General features: G+C 36.6%; 1 protein-coding gene and 1 pseudogene across 3 annotated transcripts in view; one reads left to right on the top strand and one right to left on the bottom strand.

Annotated features, from left to right (window-relative positions):
* Ugp2 (UDP-glucose pyrophosphorylase 2) overlaps positions 1-23,499 on the bottom strand; it is a 44,484-nt gene that overhangs the window by 7,436 nt on the left and 13,549 nt on the right. For all 3 annotated transcript variants that reach the window (XM_020161703.2, XM_020161702.2, XM_020161704.2), the window contains exons 2-4: positions 21,500-21,627; positions 20,579-20,686; positions 1,285-1,470 (exon numbers count right to left, since the gene is read on the bottom strand). In XM_020161703.2, coding sequence (XP_020017292.1) covers positions 1,285-1,470; positions 20,579-20,686; positions 21,500-21,613 — 408 coding nt within the window. In that variant the 5' untranslated portion in view covers positions 21,614-21,627. The remainder of the gene's footprint in view (positions 1-1,284; positions 1,471-20,578; positions 20,687-21,499; positions 21,628-23,499) is intronic.
* Positions 18,881-18,952, top strand: LOC141415245 (small nucleolar RNA SNORD22; annotated as a pseudogene).

Genomic DNA, 23,499 nt, shown 5'->3' with positions numbered 1-23,499 from the left:
GTGTGTGTGTGTGTGTTAATACAAGTAACTGCTTAGCATGAGCTAGACATTTTGGTAAGCATTCGCTATGTACTTATTTAATAAATTACAATCTTTTGAGACAGAAAATTATGTCTACATTTTGTGACTGACTAAACTGAGGTCCAGATTGGTGCCCACAGGCAGTCCAACTCTGGTACTGTCTACAGAGCCACAGTGCCCTGTGGTCCTGGGGTGGACAAGTGCTGATTTAAGCATTTACTCTTATGTTCCAAGCTCTGTGGGGATGAAAATACAAATGTTAGAAAGCCATGGTTTCCTATTCTCAGGATTAATGGTTAAAAACTCTCACTCCCTCCTCAGTTGAAATCTTTTCAATCCCTCAAAAGAATGAAGAGATGCCGGGAGCTGGTGGCTCACGCCTGTAATCCTAGCTACTCAAGAGGCAGAGATCAGGAGGATTGCAGTTCTAAGCCAGCCTGGGCAAATAGTTCTGCGAGACCCTATCTTGAAAACCCTTCAGAGAAACAGGGCTCAAGGTGAAGGCCCTGAGTTCAAGCCCCAGTACCACAAAACAAAAAAAAAAATAAGAGGCATCACAGAGTAAGAAAAGAGATCCTTAGAAATCAAACTGTCCTGTGTTCAAGTTTTTATTCTCAATTTGTAACTAGCTAAGGAACCTTGGACAAATGACTTAACTTCTCTGTGCTTTGGTTTCCTCATCTGTAAACATGGATGGTAACTGTACTTACTGAGCCACTGAGAGAAACAAATGAGTCTATTCATAGAAAGAGCTTAAAATACTTGGTGCTAGCCACTGCTGTTGCTAGTGTTATGACTATAGTTGCCAGCCATGTAGTACACAAAAGGGATACAGAAATGGAGGGTAGGGCCACTACCCCTGAAGAGCTTAGGGTCTATGATTGATTACCCTGTCATAAGAGAGAAGCTCCCATGGCATCCAACCAGATATGGAATAACCTCCTCAGCTTTCCAAAAAGAGGTTAATAAAGCCACATCTTCCCAGTGTCATGAAGGCTGCCACCAGAAAGAAAGGGGCTAAAGGGGGTGGATTAAAGGAGAATCTGAACAGAACAAGAGATTTCAGTGACTACAAATACTACTTAAAAACAAGCTTTTCCATCAGCCTACAAACATGCCCTTAAACCGTTGTCACACTAATAAAAACTTAAAGATAACATGCTCACTGACCAGCTCAAATTCTCATCTGCTATACTTAATAATATAACATTTATGACAACCTAAAAACAAACTGTTTTAGCATCTCATGAGAAAGTTACTCACTTCAATTTGCTGAACAGTCAGATCCAAAAACGTATTCTCATTCCTCACACCAATCAGACTTTTGGGGCCTTTGCAGCCCATGCTGGTTCCCAAACCACCATTGAGTTTCACCACCACCAGCTTGTTCAGCACAGAAGATACATTATCAGGCAAGCCTCTGGCCTTTATCTTTTCATAAGGTTGAATCTGAAAGGAAAAATAAAATTGTAGGAGCAATTCAAATAGCTTTATGAGAAGTTAAATCAATACCAGAATTATTTCCATGCTTCTTTTAAAAATTTGGGTTTCTCAGCCAGGCATTGGCATGCCTGTAACCCTAGCTGCTGGGGAGGAGAAAATCAGGAGGATCTTGGTTGAAAGCCAGCCCAGGCAATAGTTGTGAGATTCCACCTCCAAAATAACCAGAGTAAAACGGACTGGAGAAATGGCTCAAGTAGTAGAGTGCCTGCTTTTAAGTGCGAAGCCCTGAGCTCAAACCCCATCCCACCAAAAAAAAATTTTTTTTGGTTTCTTGGGTGGATGGAAAGTTTGAACTATATTTTTTTAATGTCCTAGGCCCTTTTAGTTCAAAATCAAATGCTTATAGGTAATTTCCCAGGCACTCAAAAGGAGTTCAGTGGTTCATTTGCATTACAATGGAGTAGCAGAAAGGGAAAAGGTTGTTTTCTACAAACAGTTGTCTGGCTGGTAGGAACATCCGAGTCTTGGATTATCTTCAGAACCTCAGAATTTCCTATTTGAATCAACACAGAATGAGATACACGAAACTCAACAAGTTTAAATGTTTTTAGTACACTATGACCTACTTCAGCTCTGGAGAATACTGAACAATACATTATTCCTCCTACCATAGGAGACAAAACCAAAACTCACTTGTTTTTTGTCATTCTCCTCTATTCAGTCATGCGACTGCCCCACAGAAGATGGCGGGCAGAGGCTCTCTGTCAGATTTCTAGGCATGCACAAGGACAAGTCCTTCCTCAAGAATTTAACTCTAGGCCAGACATTGGTGGCTCACTCCTGTAATCCTGGCTACTTCCAAGGCTGAGATTGTGAGGACAGCAGTTCAAGACCAGCCCAGGCATATAGTTTGAGAGACCCCCATCTCCAAAATAACCAGAGCAAATGGACTGGTGGTGTGGCTCAAGTGGTAGAGTGCCTGATTTGCAACAGTGAAGCCCTGAGTTCAAACCCAGTGCCACCAAAAAATGAAAAGAATGTTATATAAATGGAATCATTCATGTAACCTTTGGAGTTAGTTTTTACTTAGCATAATTCTTTTGAGATTAATCCATGTTGCATTCATCAATAGTTTGTTCCTTTTTATGCCTGAGTAGTATTCCACAAGTGTGGATATACTAGCTTAATCATTTACTTCGAAAGCACAAAGACCTGGGTTCAAACCCCAGTCCCCTCCCCTCCTAAAAAAAAGCATTTAACTCTCAGGTATTATTCTATAGAAAGCTATACTGGAAAATTAAATGTCCTCATTGTTCCAGGAAATGCCTTGGGAAGGTGGGAGAGAAAGCAAGAGCTGGGGCTGGAGAAAATTCTAATTCAACCTCCTCCCTAGGACCCTCATCTATTTCTGTGACAGACAGCTTTAAAACTTTAATTTGGCCCTTATAGGAAAGGAACAATACAACAGAGACCCAATTTTCATTGTTGTTGTTCAAAGCAAAGTATAAGAATTTTATCACAAGAATGAAGGCTTCTTAGAAAGATCACAATGTATTTTCTATCTGTTCATGAGACATTTTTTGTTGCTATTTTGCTTCAATGGAGTAAGCCTCAAACAGATTCATCAGTTACATCACAGGAGGATAGATATCACATGAGAGGACTTAAAAAAGAAAGCCAAGAAGTGGGTGCACTGACAGCATCAGTGTCATTTGTCCTGCTACCTGTATGGGTGTGTATGTGTGTGTGTGGATAGAGACAGGTAATGTTTGTGTTTGGGAAAGGACTTGATGGCTTATACTCCAAGTGTTCTAGGCCTTAAAGACAAAAATCTCTCCAAGGATGGCCTCATGACCCTGCTGCCTCAGCCTCCCAAGTGCTGGGATTATAGGCATGCACTACTGCAACTGGGTACAAAAATCTCTTTATCATTTGGTCAAACAAACATCCTAAGTAGATTCTGACCATATAATTTTTGCTTTTAACAGCTGTTTCCACAAAACATTAGTCTGTAACTCTTATTTCCTCTAATGTCCAATATACTATACTAAATACCAAGTGTGGATTCCTTACTTGGTGTAAGTATTAAGGAACACAAAGCACTCTTCTCCAAGGCTCTTTCCTGGTTATCCCCACCCTCATTATCTCTCATTCTGAATTATTTCCTACATGAGAAGACTGTCAGCCTGCCCCATATGTATGGCTAAGTAGCCTTCAGCAGCCATCCTTATCACGAACCAAAAGAAGAGCTGGTGACAGAACCAACAGGCGGAGACAAGCCTGTGGGCACTCCAAAGAGTGCTACCAAATACCAGGACTCTAACTGCAAAGGAAGACAGAGTGGTAGAAAAGAGCACAGATCACAATGGTTGCTTTCCTGGCAGACCATGGTCCAGTGGACTGACACTCCTCGAGGGACATTATAATTTAACTCTACTGCTATGAACATCAATTTGTTCAGTGTTTCAAAGAAACTGCTTGGGAGAAAAAGTAAGCATTTCAGTGCCACACTGCTAGAAAAATAAGAGCAGATGACAGAGCTGGAACCTACTGCCACCCTATTGCAACAGGTTAATTCGTAATCTTTTTAAGCCAGTTGAAATCAGCTGGTCAATAACGGGAACTGGATCACAGTGCCGTCAAGATGTCCACCACACGGCCAGGAGACTCTCTCGGACACATTCTATTTCCTCAAAAGAGTTAGAGAATGGGATCAAGACTATTATTTTCTGATTATTTCATAAAAGCCAAAAATATCCATTCAGCAGTTAATTTTCACTTCCCAGCAAGAATCTAGTATTTACAGAGGTCTCACAAGGGTATTAAAAAGTCCCTTAACTGAAAACCCATGATTCTTCTTGCATTCATTTTAAGTAAAATTGTTGGTTTAGAAGTATTAACATTTAATACTTTCAATATACTTAAAAAAAAAAAACATGAAGCAAATTTTTTCTACTTGGTGATACATGCCTATTTTTCAATTCCACCTTAAAATTTTAATTGCAAAACATCATACATATAAAAATAGACATACAGTTAGAAGAATAACATTTTTTAAAAGTACACTACCGTAACGTAGAAAACTCCATGTACCTGTCCCTGATCACATTCCTCTTCCATTCCTCAGGGTAAATGACATCTGAACTCTTTATTCTCTATAGTTTTAAAACCTATGTTTATATCCCTAATAACAATATTTTACTTTATTTCTAAACTTTTAAATAAATTGAAACATAAGGTATATACATCAATAATTCAAATAAGGCACATCAAGGGGATGTGTTATTTGAATTTTCTGTTTCAGAGTTAAATATCATGGAGATGTAACTTAGAGTAAGAAATTCCATGTAACATTAATATCTTATCAAAGTATAAATGCTTATTATTGCAAAGGAAAATGTCACATTAAAGATTTTGAAAGATATTAATTTTATATAACATAATAAATGTTTCCAAATATTTCAGGTAAATAAGTTGGGAAACATGAGAATAAACATAAAAATTCAGTATTATGAAAATATTCCTTTTTCAAGCAGACAACTGCTAAATAATAATGCCAGGCAGGTAACAGAAATTAGATTGCATCTTAATTCTAACTTTAATGAACTGTTTGGTATATCAGCATTCACAGCATTAAACAAAAAGCTCTAGAATTCATGTTTAATCTTTAGCTACTTAATTCTATTTAGGTCCATTTTGTCAAGAAAAAATACTAACAGGAATTTTATATCTCTTGTGAAGATGAATTAAAAACCAAATGTCAACCTTGCTGCCAGGAGAGAAAGGAAAAGAAAAAAACTTCAAAACCATGCACATTCATGATAAGTCATCTTTGATCTACATACCATGAGGAATATAAAGTTTATGAAGAAAAGTATTTGAAGATGAAAAATTATCTAGATCAATTTTCAGTAATCAAACTTCAAAACATGCATTAGAAAACTTTGATAAAAGCTTGGTGGATATGTTGGCACATACCTGAAATCCCAGCACTTGGGAGGCTGAGGCAGGAGGATCTTGTGTTCAAGGCAGGACAGAAAGTTTTGATAAGACAGTTCCTTATAAAGGGGTCTAATGTAGGGAATGGAAAACATGCAGAAATGATTTTGAAGACCATCAACCTTTTTAAGTAGTTGGAAACAGAATTCTTAATTTTTTCTCAAATTCTGAGTCCTAGGTTCGAGGTTCCTTGAAGAAATATGTTACTGGGAAGTTTTATTTCAAATTTTAGTTACAGAAATTAAATGTGCTCCTTCCTGTCCTGAGTCATACAGACACGATCAGAGTCTTTTAAGTAGGAAAGCACGATGTATTGGTGAATTCAACTCTGCTAAAAACATAACATCTGATTAAAACAATATAAAGTAGAAGCCAGAAAAAGAAAGTATTATATGCAGTTGTCAGTGACAAACGGTGACGCAATGACTCATCGATCAATGTTTAATGCTTCATTCAGACTTTTCAACTACTTGCTGTGCGCTAAGAGATGGGCCAATCTCATCATTCTTGTCCCAAGACAAGCTACCAGAGAACAGTTATTTCCGTGAGATGTTCGCACAAGATGGAACAGCAATTACTATGTTTTACATAAGCTGCTTGAACAATAAGTCCCAAAGTTATGCTTTGGAAGTAACAAAACCAACACAACAGGACTTACTAACAACCAGTAATGGCTTATTGGTCCACTTGTCAGAATCTATTAAAAAGTAACCAACCCATGTGACCTGAGCACGCAAAGAGTTCTTAAAAGATACAGCTAAGAAGCCACTTACTCTGCTCTAGGAAAGATGGTGAAATTAGTGTTTAAGCATTCAGTGTTTAAACAAAAATTCAGAGACACACTTTTTGTCTTGAAAACCACTACTCCACTGCTGAATTTCCAGATCCCAAATCTAAGATCTTGAGTGACTGTGGGAAGCAGTAAGTCTATGCGGACGCATTTTTAAAAACACAAAATAAAGCAATATAAATAGGAAGAAAACAATATAAATCATTTACAAGCATGCACAAAACTTCAATTAGTGGGACAACCAAGAAAATAACATCATTGCCAATGGTAAAATTTGTAAGTTCAGGATACTGAGGGGACAAAGCTTCACTTCAGTCAGTCTCCATTGGAGAGGAAGGGAAACTTGGTATCATGGCAGTGACATCATAATCAGCACATCCAATACTAACAAAAATAGCTGAAAAAAGATCTTCCTCTTCTACCAACCTCAGTTGAGTCAAGTCTGTGTGCTGTGGCAATACACACTGTAGTGACCACAAAAACTAGCTGGCTAGCAGATGACTATGCTGCAGAATCATGGTTCTTACACTGTAATATCAATATTTTAAAGTCTGGACACAAAATTTCTAAACAGAACCATAACAAATGCAATTGTTTTCTTGTATACCAAACTTATTCTATGGTAAAAACAAGGCCTCAGCCTCTTACTGATTTTAACATAAGGCCTTTTGGCCTTTAGCCAAAAGGTGTATTAAATATACTTCTAGTTTTAATTCAAATGTCCCAAAAGTTGTCATGTTAAGAATCTAAGTTTAAATTTAAAATGTAATTCTGGCCAGATTTGGTGGTACATGCCTGTAATCCTAGCGTTCTAGAGACAGAGGCAGGAAGATGGAGATTTTGAAGTCAGTCTTGGCTACATAGCAAGACCCTGTCTCAGATAAAAATAAAATAACGGAATAAAATGTAATTTAAAGATTTTTCAAATATTTGGTGTGAAATAAAATGAGATGATCCATACATAATATCAAAATTCCAAGACTCTTGGGCATACACCCTGGCAACTTACAATAGAAAGACTTACTTACCTTTCAGTGCCTGGATTTCTCTGTGAAGTGTTGTGTCCTAAGAAGGCAAAGTGTCATCCTACCCCTGAAAATGTTAAGGAACCATGGTTCTTTATGTGGTGCTTTCAATAATACCTTGCTGTATCTAACTCTTAGGGCAGGTAATAAAACACAGATCCTGCTGAGGAATGTGTTCATAGAAAAGGAGTCTAAGAAAGTAACAAGATATAAAGAAGAGGGAAGATGTCCAAGTGGTGAGGTTAATGCTGCTGTTTGAAACCTCTAGGGAAGCTCTTCAATTCTGCTTCATGACTTAAAACCTAACACGCACGCGCAAGGAAAACTCAAGTAGATGAATCAAACAAGTGTTTGATTCCAGAAAGCCAGGACATTTTTGCTTATTAAAGGTTAAATTAGGTGGTAAGTATAACTTTCTGTCAAATAAATACCCATAGGCCAACAAAAGTGCTCTATGTTAGAGATACTGCCCACACCCTCTACCAGGGGACCTCCCAAAGCAGTCCCACAGAGCTTCATTCATTTCAGTAAGCCAAGAGGACTAGTGTTAGAAAATTGCTTAGCAGCAATTTGTTACACTGGACACACCCAGCCTCAGAGACATTTTTAGATGTGTCTTCCACATTCCTCTGAATTCGTCCAGGAGAAGGCACAAAGACGTTAACTCACCCATAAATGGCTGGTGTTTGTGGACAACAGGGAGTACCATGCACTGCTGGATACAGCTTCAATGTGATACTGACTGAATCACTTTGTCAGGCACTAAGTGCTATCTTTGTGCTTTCAATCCTAATTACCCTCATCACCCTGTTTCTCTAGATGTGAACACAATTGTGTTATAAAAAGATCTCTATTGCAGCTGAGCAGATGGTAAGGTACCTCCATAGGTGAAGTGGGGCAAACCACACGGGCTCCTGGAAAAACATCCAGGGGAGGCCAGACTGCTCTCTTCTTTTAGTACAAGATTGGTCAAATACCTTAACTTCCTCCAGGGAAGAAGTGAAAGAAAGCAACTGACAATCTACTAAAGACCGTAATTTAAACAACAACCTGCCCTTTAGGATATCAATCCAATTTTTCTACAGAAATGGAAAGGAGATCTTTCAAGAGATCTTTTAAAACTGTCTGCCATGATCTGTATCTTGCCAAGTCTGTTCACAACTTAGTTTCCAGTTAGAAGAAAAGCCAAATTCATCACACAGCCATGGACACACTGTTCCTGTGAGCAATAGTATAACCCAGATCTGGGCAGCATATTTGTACTATTTTTGGAGACAGTGCCAGATACCCAAAGTAAGATAACAGTACCTGCCCTGTTATAGTTCACAAGGGTATGATTATTGCAATCTGAAAGAATTTTTTCAAAAAAAGCAAGTTTGACTGAAAAAAAATGAGCTGTGTAAACAGTAAAACAAATTAGGACTGATGTTCCATATGTAAAGAAACTGTTCCAAAAACACTGACTTATTCACTAAATCCTTATGCATAGGGTTTGTGTGCCAAGTTCTGTGCTAGGCACTTTCACATGTTGTCTCTTCATTTCACATTTCTAAAGGTAAAGTATATACAAGTCCTTACACAAATCTTGTCCTTTTTTTTTTTTTTGAGAGAGAGAGAGTCTTGCTATGTAGACTAGGCTGGCTTCAAATTTGTGATCCCCTGCAATGTGCCACCATGCCTGGCTTATTTCTTGTCCAATTCTTAAATTCTAAGTTTAAAACAAAGTAGTTTGATCATTTATTAGAAACCAGATTACAACCAACCGTTCATCATTTTAACTCAAGCAATAAAGCATTGAATTAGCATATATTATACACAAAGTTTGATAAAAAAAAAAACCTAGGACTTTGCATAAAAATAATTTTATAGGTCATAATATTAGTGAAATAATTAAAATAAGGATATATTTCAATTTTGCCAACTATTAACTCCTACATCTTTAGGATCTTAATGTTAATTTTAAGTACTCTAATATAAATATTACTAACCTATTGAAAGAAAACCATAAAGGCAATTTTCCCAGTAGTTGAGGGAATCAGCTAGCCCATTCATACAATGAGTCCTCACATATTCAAAGGCAAAAGCAAAAATTTATAAGCGAGACTAAGTAAGTAGGTCCTTCCAAAGAACTAGCCAGAAATCCTGGCACCAACACTGTTCCCTCAACAACTACACTCACCAGCCCAACCCAGTAACTCATGCTCAGTATCCTTCAAGACAATCTGCTACCCCAGCTGCTAAAGTTAGCCTTGTAAAAATCTCAGCAAAAACCAATACCAGGAGCCAGAATCATAAAAGTCACTATTTTCAGCCTAAACTTGGCATGGCCTTCTTTAAGGAGCCAAACTTAAATGCTGTACATTTTTGTTATATAGGACACCATAGCAATTCAAAATCTAAAAACCAACTACTGCAAATAAAAGGGTAAATCTATATTAAGTATTTCAAACATCAATATAAATAGCCAATTTTTGACAGATCAATCCAACTATAATCAAAAAATTAATGAAAAATTTTAAATATTTTTCATCTAAACTGTCACATTATTTTTAAAGTAATAATAGTTATTTAATACTTTAATAAATGTAGTGAAATTGAGAATAAAACAGATTATAGGTCTCTATCTGAATGTCTACTCAAAGAGGCCTTCTCTACCTAACCAATATAAAATAATACTTCTACCTCCTGATTCTGTCTTTTTACCTTCCTATATTTTTCTTCATGTCATTTATCACTACTAGAAATTACATTACATATTTTTATTGTCTATTTATTCCTTGACTACACTGTAAACTAGAAACTAAAAGAAGGTAAAGCTTTATCAATATTGTTCTTTGCTAATAAACAGTTGGTGCTCAAAAATAGCTATTGAACCAATAAGCTAATATGAATGTGAGTACAAACTGGTGTACTCTTTCTGGAAAGCAATGTGAAATATGTAACAAGAACCTTTAAAAAGTTTATATTCTCTAACCAAAGCACCATTTCTAAAAATTTATTCTAAGAAAATAATTTAGAGATAGAAAGACTTATGTTTAATTATGTTCATCACAGGGGTTTTATAACAGCAAAATCAAAACTAACCTACATGGCCAACTACAGAAGAATCTCAGAAGTATCACACACTGATACACTTGTATAAACCTTCAACCCACACACAGCTGTCAACTGAAATATTTCCTTGAAGTAATGAATCGGATTCATTGCTTATTTTCCATCATCAAAAACCATTTTTTCTTTTTTTCTTTTTTTTTTTGGCAGTACTGGAGTTTGAATTCAGGGCCTTTGAGCCACCCCCTAACCCTAAGGAAAAAAAAACATTTCATTTTTAAAGTTTGCCATGCTCAGTGACAGATGATCAAAGAACTACATCCTGTAATGGTCATCAGCTCTCCTTCCTAAAATTTCACCTAAGCTTGGACAAGCTAATGCCAATAATGACATCCCACAAAGCCTCCTCAGCTCACTAAACCATACACACATGGTTTAGTCACATGGTCACATAATGACCACATATCAATCCCTTTAATACTTACACCTCCACACAATACAAAATGGGTAGTCAATTCTTTTGGCAGGGGTCAGTACTGGGGTTTGAGCCTGGAACCTTCCAATTGTGAGGCAGGCACTCTACCACATGAGCCATTCTCCTGCTCTTTTTGCTTTAGTTATTTTTCTATAGGGTCTCACATTCGTGTCCAAGCTGGCCTGAACCTACAACCCTTCCAATCTCTGCCTCCTGAGTAGCTAGGATTACTTTCACAAGGCACTGCAACCAGCCAATTCTTTTAATAGTTAATAATATTCTCCGGGACAAGGCCTACCCTTATACCTATGTTGAGTTTAGAGGGCATAAAACCTGTAAGAGCTGGAGATGCTGATTAAAGATAATTCCACACGTATCCTAGGGCTTCATAATGTGGATCTACATCCCTTCGATGAAACTCATCAAGCAGAATAGTACAACTATGCATTTTCATGATGGAGGGCAATTATGCTGATTCTTGTTTTGTTTTGATTTTGACTTGACAGAACCCAAGCCTCAGGTTTCCTGCAATCCTTAAGGTTAAAGATCTAGCTAAATTTTTATCTTTACAGTAAGGAAAATTTGTTAGGGTGGATGAGTTTATCAACACAATGAAAATGTAAACTAACAACATACCTGATGTAAGAGAACTAAAGGGATATAAACTATGGTTCATCTACTTGATGAATATTTTGTTTAAAAACTGAAACATTAAAGTATAGACCCTTGGTATCTATGAGTCTATGGTTCAAAGGGACTGCAGATAAGGAGAAGCTGTAATTTTGCTCTGGTTATTTTGGAGATAAGGTCTCGCAAACTATTTCAGCGAGCTGTTACTGAAGAATCCCCTTAACCATCCTCTTAGTTGTCACTACCATTGTACAATAAGCATATCTTTGTACAAATATCTCCACACTAATCCAAAAGTTTAAAACTGGTTTACTATTGCATGACTGTGCTATTTACTCTGTTAGTTCTATAGACAGCTGGGCAGAGCCTGGGGCAGCATCAGGCCCCCTTCCCACTGAACAGCCTTCTTGGGTTTTCCCCATTCATTTCTAGGTGTGCGATTACATGAGAAAGTCTGGGAGTTCACTCCTTCAGAGAAGCGGTTGTCTTTATTTTGGAATTGTCTGTAAGTAAAATAAAATAGTGGGCATTTCACAGATTTATAGAATAAAAGTACTGAATAAAGGAAACTTTCATATCCTCAAGCAGCAACTATAGACAAATCAGAAAAGGGACTTTGACCAGGGAGATGTGACTACTGAGGGTAAGCCTGGGCCAAGAAAGCAGGGAATGGGAAGTTAGTCTTTAAAATTACTTATTTACACCTGTATTTTATCTCTCCCACTTGAATGCAGCTCCATGATTGTCAGGTCTTTGTCTATCTTCTTCACTTGTATCTCAGTGCCTCAATAAATGTACACTACACAGAAGCTATTCAATAAGTACTTGTTAAATGTATTTTTGGAAGAATTTCAAAGAAAAGTATTTTAGGCTCCAAAGGAAGAAGTAGAGCCTTCTACTCAAGGATAGGTAGAAAAATGATGCGAAGGCTATGTTTAAGACTTTCATTTCAAACATTAATGGAAATTGGCAATTGTTCTACAACGTTAACAGTTTGGGTTCATGCAAAGATCTGAGCCTAAAATCTGCTGTATCAGCTAAGGAAAATTCTGAAGTCTTTCATTGTGAAACAGGAATAATTGAGAGCTGCTAGAGTTGCTTGACAATCACTAAGGAAATACATGTAAAGAGTTGAGAACCATGGCTGGCATATTAATGCTGAATAATGTTTGCTGCTATTATTATTACTGTTGTTGATAAGCACGTAAAAGTACACGACATTGTGTGCAATAGTGATAAAGAGCTCCTTTACGGTTACAAAAGATACCAAAGAATCCAGTCTTTGGAGTCTGGCAACCTATCTAGTGCATATGTGGATTCTGCCTCATAAGCAAGTTACTCTGAACTTCACTTTCCTCTTCTGTAAAATAAGAATCAGGCCTGCCTTCCCGGTTTGATATGAACATTAGATGAGATCAAGAACATAAGGATTCAGTACAATGCTTGACACAGAAGTGCCCAAACACTGGGAAAAATCATTATCTATAAAACACAGAGCTTTGCATATACTGATCTCATCAGTACTTTTAGTAATTACCTTTTTCTTCCTCTGACTCAGCAGGAGGTTTAAAAATGAGATACAGGAAACAAAATTTGGCTTGGAAAACACAATAACATTTCTAGTTAAAAACATACCTTTATATCTTTGTTGTATATCTTTACAATTTTTCTGTAAATCAAACTATTCTAAAATTGTTTATTTAAAAATACTGTTAACCTGCTTACGGTACTTTGTTTCTTACTGTTCAAACTCCCATCCCTATTGCCCTCCCATTAAAAACTGTAACAAATTCCAAAATGCTAAAAGATATAAAACTATGATATTCCCAACTGTGTACCTTAAACCCTGAAACTAGAGAAAAGGACAGTGTTTACTGCCAGTTTTACTGGCAGAACACTCTGATGACAAAAAAAAAAAGGTAAATAAAAAACTGTCTACAGATGGCAAGCGATCCTATAAATTAGAAGGTAAATATGAAGAGAAGGTGCCAACTGTTCCTTAAATCTTACTGAACTCTAGAAAATTTTATAGAAGTTCAAAGACACTTGAGTATTTTTTAACTGCAAAAGGCAAAGTAATATATCCAGATGATAAAAAAAAAAACCGAACACTATAAACGGGTATTTTTATCACTTTTTTATGGATGTTAGAGCTGAAGTCCTAACGTAAGTCAACTTTGTGAGTTTTAGCCCATATCCTTGTTGGGTAGGGTGATACTTTTCAAGGAACATTCTGCTGGAGTATGGATTACAAAGGACAAAAGATAACCAACAGAGGTGGAAAGAGTGATAACAGAATAAATGGGAGGTCCAAACGACAATTTGCTTATGACACAATCTGATAGCTCTTTACTCAAATCATCTTGCATCTCCCCAGTAAGCCAACCCTTCTATAGACAAGAGGGGCTCAGATTAACTATAATAATCCCAAGTGCCCCAGAAAGTAAAAATGAAGCTTCTAACACCATTCTGTTTACACTGTATACCAGTTTTAAGCTGTGAGGTATCAAACAACTTCAGTGTGAAGCATGGGAAACTGCAGAATTCACATTGTGGGAGCAGCCCTGGAGAAATGAAGAGCAGAGACTATGAAAACAAAGTTCTATGGAAGACCAAAGGTCAGGAACGTGTGGTGGACAAAGGGCTAAGAGATAAGCGAGATGATATAAAACTAAGGGTAGAGGTTAGGTTGATCTCTTCCTTAGGAGAAATAGGAATGAAGTAAAAAGCAATATTTTAGCAAGGTACATATTTACTTAGCTTGTATATTTAAGAAAGAAATTAAGTAGGGACCAGAGACCTGTAACGAAGAACATTTTAAAGGCACAAAAGGAAATACTGAGGGTGATGGGAAAGTTCTGTATATCAATTGTGGTGGTAAATGACTATATGCCTTTGCCAAAACTTAAAAAACTGTACCTTAAAAAGGGAGAGATTCAGTGCAAGTACATGATACCTCAATAAATTTGGTATTAAAAAAGCAAATGCTATTAATAGCTAAAATGCAGATAAACCTTAAAGTTTAATTATCACAACTAAAAACAAAAACAATAAACTTCTTTCAAGTAATATGTTTTATAAAATCTAACCTAGATGTGAGGTATACAAGGAAGCATGGCTTTAAGTTTAGTTCCACCATTAGTGTCTGTCTTAAGTGGAAATTGCAATTTCTGACATATCCCAGTGCAACCCCTTCCCCCAGAGAAGGGAAAGGTTTTCAACCAGTGAAGCAGCAATGGCAAGCAAAGAGACTCTATCTCTGACTCTCTTACAGCCTTTCTTCTGGTTCTAGGAATGGAGAAACAGACACATCTACTAAATGTTCCACCACCAGAGCATAAGCCACATGCTCTGAGACTATTACTTTTACACTCTTACTATTTTCACAGTTTATGATTATCATTCTGTCCTCAGATAAGTCTTGCCTCAAAGTTACCCCAGGAATCTACGCTAATGCCATAGTGAAACGTTCCTCAGCTCTGTGTCAGTTAGATGCTGCCACAGCGCTCTATGGACTCCTTATTACATTGTTCTGTAGTTAGCTGTTTCTGGATCCACTTCCTCCACAAACTGGGGTCAAATGCTGAAAAGAGGCCAAGACTTGTTTTTATAGCCACAGAATCCAGCTAGTGCTGACAGAAAAGAGGCAACTGATAAATGTTTCTTGAATAGGTTTCTAAGACCTTATAAAGGTTCTTAACCATTATAAATCATGAACCTCTGTGAGAATCTGATAGCAGCCAGAAAGCCTATTCTGAAAAAAAATGTACATTTATACATAATTTTACCCATGATTATAAGAACTCTATCAAGAACCTGCAAGTCCTACAACAGTCTCCCAAGTTGAAATGCCTAGTGTAAATAATCTAGTTTTATTTTGGTTATAAAACGGGAGAAACAGATATTCAGCCGCTCAAATGTGATCTAGAACAAAAAGGAGAAATTAGTAAAAGATCCCCCAAGGAATTTCAGGGCAGAAAAGATAAGAGGTAAATACAGAGTACCCATTTTGCTTTATTAAGAATTCCCCTGGTATCATTCTTGATTACTGTTTTATTTTTTGGGTGCTACTGGGATTTGAACTCAGGGCCTCATGCTTCCTAGGCAGACACTCTACCACTTGAGCCACTCCACCAGCCCCTAATCGTGACTTGATTAGGTTCAGAGCATCCTTCACTAAAGAGATCGTGTAAATTCCCCCGCAGTTGAAGGAGAGATGGAAATGTGAGACAGAACCTCAGATGTATTTTTCTCAGTCAAGTACACGACATAAGGTACATAAATGATACACCTGGGAAAGGATAATAAAATTACCTGTGGTATTATTGGTCATGTGACACATAAATGAAAATCTAAAAAAGACTCTCCGTGATATTCGGGGGTGGGGGGTGTAAAGTGGAAAAATTCAAAGAATATAACTATCACTTACACCCACTCATGACTTTCCTGAAGAGTTTGATTCTCTGTGTCTGTGGGACCAGACTATCTACCACTTGGGCAGTAATAATATCTGGAGTCTCTCAAATCAAACATGAAACTGCATATTTGCCATTACTATTTCTAAAGTGAAATTACAAATAAGGAACCAAAATATAATTTAGAATCATAGGTCTATTGTCCAAAGCTTAATAAAGATCCTATATACAATGGCAGATGAAGGAAGGTGGTTAATGGGGAAAAAAAATCAAAGACTGTTCAATTCACCAATGGAATCAAGATGTAGAGAATTAGAACCATGGCAATATTTGCTCCATTGTATCAGTATATTGTTTAGAGTTTTGTTGTTTTTTTGGTGGTACTGGGGTTTGCACTTAGCACATTGCACTTGCTAGGCAAGCATTCTACCTCTTGGAACTTTTTTGTTTTTGTTTTTAAATGTTTTTATTAGTATACATTAGTTGTACAGGGAGGGGGTTTCAATGTGACATTTTCATATATGCATACAGTGTACCAAGGTTTGGTTCATACTTTTCATTATTCTCCCTCTTTTTCCTCCCCTTTCTTAAAATGACTTCCTTTTTTTGATTTTTTTAGGTTATTTTTCAGGTAGGGTCTCATATTTTGGCAGCCTTAGATGGCACTCATCCTGCCTATGGCCTCCCATGTAACTGAGACCACAGGCATGTGTCACAATGCCTAAATTTTTTGTTGAGAGGGGATCTCTATAACTTTTTGCCTAGCCTTCCTTCTAACTGCAATTGTCCAGCTCTCTGGGACTCAAGTAGCTGGGATTACAGAAATGAGCCACCACGCCAGTCTTAGACTGGTATTTATACACATTATCATTTTGAAACTTTACATCAAGGAAAAGATGAGACTCTTTGTGATCAGCCATGTCCTTAGGGCCATTTCTCCAAATGCCACTATTTTCTTTTTGTGAAATATGTCCACATTTGGGATCTCTTTTTGTCTCCATATACACACAAAACAAATTCTTAATGACTTTATTGAGCAGTTGGAAAATGCTTACATTCGCAAGGCAAACCATCCTGTATTCTATCGTGTTAGGTCTTTGGCCACACTGTCTCCAGTGAGTCCAGAGAATGTGTAAACTTTAGATACACAGTGTACTATGGTATACCTTCAGAAAAAAAACTGCAATGTTTTATACTCTAGACACACTGTAACTTTTCAGAATGATTTACCCTTTAAATATGCACATTTTAATGCTTTTATATTGACAGACTAAAATTAAGAAATGCTGTAATTTCATGGAACAGAACTAAAAAATCTGTGGGAGTTAAATATTGCAATGCAGGATATTCTCTTTATGCCAGTTCTCTACCATATGACCCTAAATAAATCCTCTCCAAGCACAAATACACGCTCCAGAACTTCATAAATTGGGTTCTTTTTGTTCACAACTCAATAAATCATGGACTTTTCAAAAAACATCTATGTGCTCACTTAAGAGTTAAAATGAAGTACTCAACACAACAGGTAAGAGTAAAATCTGACACATACAATTTCAGTGCCTATCAATAAATATGCCCTTCAATTTAATATCTGTGAAAAATCTTTTTACCTGAAGAAAGTGATCATATGAACTGACAAAGCCATTTGAGCTCAGTTTTCTGAGGGTCAAAGAAGTAAAGAAAACTACTGAAGATCTTCAGAAAATAAATACACAAAAAACAAGGTTAGCAACCTTTTTCCATAAAGTGTCTGGGTAATAAATGCTTTAAGTGGGGCCAAATTATTTCTATTGTAACATTCAACTCTGCCATTTCAGCAGACAGGACCTACAGACAACAGATGTCACTGTTATGGCAAGGTTTATGCACATACCTTAGAGTGACATTAAAAATGCCACTCTAAATGGTGGTTCTCCCACAATAATTTCTACTTGTCTCAAAAGAAAATATCACCTGCATTTAAAAAAACATACTTTTCTTCTTATTGAAAGGAAAATTGATCCATGTAACTTCTAAGACCTCAGAAAATATGGATACGTGAAGCAAGTGAAGGAACACAAACCTACAATTTGTATCCTGAGAATTCACAAAAGTTGGTAACATACCAACTATATATGAGATACATTTATGCCTCAAAGGTCATGACATAGATGAAAAGCAAACTCATTTTCTGCCTCTACATTCCAAAAGCATCAACATTAAGACAGACAGATTACAAGTGCACTTATTAAAGATGCTCAAAACCTAGACTTAAAAATAAAGATTTTGGGGGACTTAGTGCAGTGACTCATAATCATGTTATAGCCACAACATATTTCCTATTTCTGTGCTTTTCTTCTATATTAATTCCGCATCCCCATCAATAATTATGGCTTGCTACATGGCATAGCCTCCTGAGAGGATTTATCAGAATCTTAATGGGTCCTGAGGTGGGTAGTACTGAACTGGAAACGTCCCAAAATGATTCCAAGCCCTCTAATCCTCCTTTCTCTATCCTCCAACCCCCACTTCAACAACTCCTCCTATAGAGCATGACCTTTCAAAATACCAAAGACAGATTTCTCCACTGGCCTTGAACCTTAAAATATACTGAAAGCAACATATCAGTGTGCTCTCCTTCAACACAGCTAGGAAAAAACAAAAAATTGCCAAGCCTGCAATTAAGAAGAGAGAAAACCATGCCTTTGGAGCCAGGTCCATCATTAATTAGATAAATGAGGTTAACTCCTAAGCAAAGATCGCAAGTATTTAAACGTGCCTATGTTTATCATAACTTTAAGCATGGTTCCCATTTTTTAAAAGTCTGACTGAATCTAAATTTAGTTCTTTTTTTGAAACAACATACCCATCAAGAAGAATTCTCTCATTACCCTTTTTGAGAGATAATATTATTAATTATACTACTTAAAAGCAGAAAAATGAATCACAGTACATTTACTAGGGCCAAGGAAATCAAAGACCGAAATAGGCCCTAAAAATACATGGTAACTATAATCGTCAAGCATTATAGGTAAGAAAAACTTTAACTTCAAGCCTGTAAAGATGAACTCACTAGGGCTGGCAGAGGGAGAAGAGGAAAACTGTTCCAGAAGGAACAGACTGAGGGATCATCAGAATTTCTGCACACGGGAAAGGGAAGAGCCATTACTTGCTGAAATATGTAATTATATTTTCCAGATCTGAAGAAAAAACAAGGTGCACATAAATGCAATCATGTCTTGGAGATGGAAATTTTCAGACCTTCTCTTATACAACCTAGCTGTTCAAGTTAGCATACTGTCATTTTCTTCTTCTAATAAAACTGTTTTTTCTTTAAAAAAAAAAAAGAATTTTAATTTCAATATTGAAAATCAGAGACTCCTTCAGGTGAATCATGAAGTGGGTCTTAATTTCTTTAGCTTATTTTGTTTTTTACAATGAGCATGTAATTTTCAAATTTTAAAAGTTTAAGAACTGAAAGGTATTTTCCACATATGAGAATAAAAGTACTCCTAACTGGGAACTAATTTAAGATTTTCTCATTAGGAAAAAATGTATGAAGGACCCCATTAGCTTAAACTCCCTTAGATGGTGGTATATACATGAGTGAGTTGGCCTGTATTCCAGTAAAACTTAGCAAACACAGGCAGCAGAATAGACTTCAGTCAGTAGTTCGCTTTAAACAACCTGATTTTACAATGTTAGATTATGTACGATTATAGACACCTAAGAGATAAAATTACACCACATCTTTTTCTACCTATGGTGAAAATTTCTATAAGCAACAGAAGTCAAAAGAGCTGACAGAAAAGGGAAATAAGGTTAATGTGTTAACAAAATCTGTTTCTCAGACAATCAGTGCATTGAGATGATCCACTCAATAAACTTGTTCAGTACACTTGGTCCATTGGCTCAAGATCTAGGACAGAAGTCAACACACAAATATCACACAAATAACTACTACTAATGAGGCTGGCTAAGGGCCACATAATGATAAAAATAACTAACTCTGCAAAATGCTTCAGGCTTCCACATACATTCACTTAATAAAGTCTCCTAACAACCCTGTGAATTACAAAATCTCTGGATATTATTCTCATTTTACCCCAAACTGATAAAATGGAAGAGTTGGGTCTTAAACCTCCGATACTACTGCTCTACACCTCCTCAGTGCAGCTTTCTGCTAGGAGCCAATGACAGACATGCAGGCATTTGGACTGTGCCTCCAAGAATGAGAAGGATTTTGATAGGTGAAGACACCATGGCATTCCAAGAAAACAACTCATAAGCAGGGCAAGATGTGTATGATCGCAATGCTAAGTCAGTTCATTAAGGCAGACAGTGCTACAGAGATGGGCTGAAAGCATGGGGAGAGTTTAAAGTCTAACTGACCCTTCAGGCAATGAGAAATCAAAAGGTTTGGAAGAGAGAAAGAAAAAACAAACTCAAAAGGTAAATTTTGTACTAAACATACATTGCAAAAGAATGACCTCATTTTCAGGGATGTTAAGTTATAAGGTAGTGCCACGGGGAAATTACTTTCTCAGAAGTCCTCAGCAGGACTCTATAAAATGTCAAAAAAAAGGAAAAGACGTTTAAGGCTATCTACTCAGTTTTATCACGAGATTTCAGAAATCTCAAAGCTATTGATTTGTGATGGTTCTTACAAGTCCCCTACACTCCCCCACTTCCAAAGTTAAACAATATCCAAAATTACCTTAAACTTTCTTACATTTTATCTAAAACTTACCGAATCTTCTGGAGGCCTCTGGATTTTCCCCCAATCCACAGATGGTCCCTTTTCTTGCAAAAATCTATGAAATAGCTTCCGAAATCCTTCAAGATCTTTTTTAGTGTGCTATGAAAATAGATGTTGTTACAATCAGCAGAATGCATAATTTTTAGTAAAAATAGATACAAAGTATACACTTAAAATGCCTTTAAATGAAATTTTTATACTATTAGAATATAGAATAGAGTGGACTTTCTACACCCTAACTTAAAATGAAAGCAATAGAAAAACTAGTAAGGTCCACATTTAAAGGAATACATGCCAGAAATCTTCCCCACCTACCATCAGTATCATCTGATCTGAAAACCATTTGGTTCATGGAATTTCAACAGGTTCTCTACGTTACTGATCAATATGTTTTCCTACTTCTAAGTGGAAATTAACCTTCATCAAAAGTAAAAAAAGGAACAAAACACAGCTAATCTCAAAACAAAAACGAAAAGGATAATCTATTAACAAGCAGAAAAGTAGATACCTCCCAACTCTGGCAACTTCTATGATAGCTGTTAAAGTAGCATGGTTTTACTAAAACTGGCTTTTTTGGAAAAGACATGTAGAACATATGGTTGACAGACTAACATCTCACAATTTCCACTAACCACTGCCACCTACTTCTCTACCACATAATATCAAAACACAGAACAAATAAAGTACTGTTTTGTTCAGATTCTTGTAGTGACTCTGGAAATTTCTTAGACTTGAAAAAAAAAACCTAGTTGTTTTACTATGGGAAAATGCTGAAAATCCTTAATTGTTAAGCAATACTAATTTTTTGAGGGATGTTATCATACATCTTGAGCTTATTTTAGATGAAACAATCACCATTGGTAGCAACTAAGTATGTTGATAGACGAAGCAAAAACACTGTAGAGTCCTTACCTCAAACTCATGTGAGGATGCTGTGGTAAGTATTTTTTCTAATTCCTTCTTCACAGATAATTCTAGCTCTTGCCGAATGACTTCTTGGAACTGAGAAGCGCCATCTTGAGACATTGCTTTGCTAAGATCTTAAAACAAAAATACAAAATCACCAATTGAAAAATCTGAACAGCCAACCAAGTGCAGTGATTCAGGCCTGTAATCCCAGCTACTCGGAAGGCAGAGATTGAGAAGAACAGAGTGCCCAGGCAAAAAGTTCTTCAGATCCAATAAAGGTGGGTGTGGTGATTCATGCCTATCCTCCCATAATATGGCGGGATGCATAACTAGGAAGATCATGATCCAGGCCAGCTCAGACAAAAACGTGTGACCCTATTTAAAAAATAACTAAAGCAAAGAAGGCTGGAGACATGGCTCAAGTGGTAACGTGCTTGTCTAGCAAGTGCAAGGCCTTGCATTCAAACCCCAGTAACCACCAAAAAAAATTAAACAGCTTACAAACTACCATGGTGTTCTGACAAATGAAAAGTGCTCAATCCCATGGTCCTATGATCATACAGCAAGACTAATTAGGACTTCACAATAATACAGGCTCAAATTTGACCATCTGATAGATCTATATTCGCTAAGTCTACCTATATGTTAATTAAACACATTTGGATAGGTGAGGCAGGTCCAAGTATTATTCTGCTTTTGGGCCTATTCCATTTCTGCTATTTCCTCACTAGCCATCAAAACTGCAAGACATTATTTTGGTCATATTGTATAGAATATGCCCTTATTGAACTGCTGCCTCATAAGAGATTTGGAGTTTCTCTTTAGTCCAGATGAAAAACTTAAGGAATTCTTTCCTTTTTAGAAGGGGAACCACTCCAATTTGATGTTTCTCACGAAAGAAGACAGCCTAAGGGCTCGAGTGGCTCACGTAGTAAAGTGTTTGCCTAGCAAATATGAGGCCCTGAGTTCAACCCCAGTACAGCCCCTCTTTCCAAAAAAAAAAAAAAAGAAAAAAGAAGACAGCCTAGAAATTCCAAGGTGCCTCTACTTCTATGCATCAACATTTTTACTTTAAAAGAAGAAGGGTGAGGGGCTGCCTGCCCTCTTTGGTCCCCAATTTCAACCAAAACTTTTCACTGCTTTTCTGTATCAGACAGTCTCAGGACTTTTGGGACAGCTGGGCACTCTGTGACAGATGGATCTCACTAAAGGCCTGTTAGATGAATACAAACAAAAACAGAAAAAGAAAATACCCCAGACCCAAATACTTGGGGAGAAAAATGCCAGCACAGGTTTTGTAACACACTTTTATTGTCTTGAGAATAATCATCCCGACTAACTTCTCATAAAATTAGGAACAGACTCTTATACACCTGTCCTCTTTTATCCTCAGTTACTTAATTTAATCTTATTTTACAAATGAATTTTAAGCTTCTATTCTAGCATTTCATTTGATATCTAATGATTTCTACAAATACTATCAAACTAAAAACTTTGACCCCTTATATATTTGCATATACTACAAATGCTTTCATTTATTATCTGTGAAAAAGAAAAAACATTTATATAGACAGAATTAAAGCCAATATAAATATTTTAAAGATACTTTTGAGAACAGACATTAGTAAGTCATGTAACTGCTGGGATAATTTATTTAATATAGATAGTCTCTCCTTCCCCCAAATATTTAAAAAAAAAAGTCACAACAAAAAAGATACTTAATATGGCTCTTAAAAAATCCTTTTGCATACATTTCCCATCACACTAAAATCCAAGAGAAAAAAATTCAAGGAAAATTGGTGACAGCACATAATTCAACCCTAAAATAGCCATCTTGTAACTGCTCTTTTTACAGGCATAAACCACAACTAAGTTTATAGACGCCAGTAAAATTACCAAAGTGACCCAAGACTGTGATTCATAAATAACTTCCCTGTGAGCAAACAAGCATAATATATCATATATGTTCCATAAACAACATAAAGCTATGTTTTTGACTAAAT

Source organism: Castor canadensis, chromosome 12, assembly GCF_047511655.1.
Source record: "Castor canadensis chromosome 12, mCasCan1.hap1v2, whole genome shotgun sequence".
Classification (NCBI taxonomy): domain Eukaryota; kingdom Metazoa; phylum Chordata; class Mammalia; order Rodentia; family Castoridae; genus Castor; species Castor canadensis.
The sequence above is the reverse complement of the archived record's forward strand: the minus strand, read 5'-3'. Positions and strand labels throughout refer to the sequence as shown.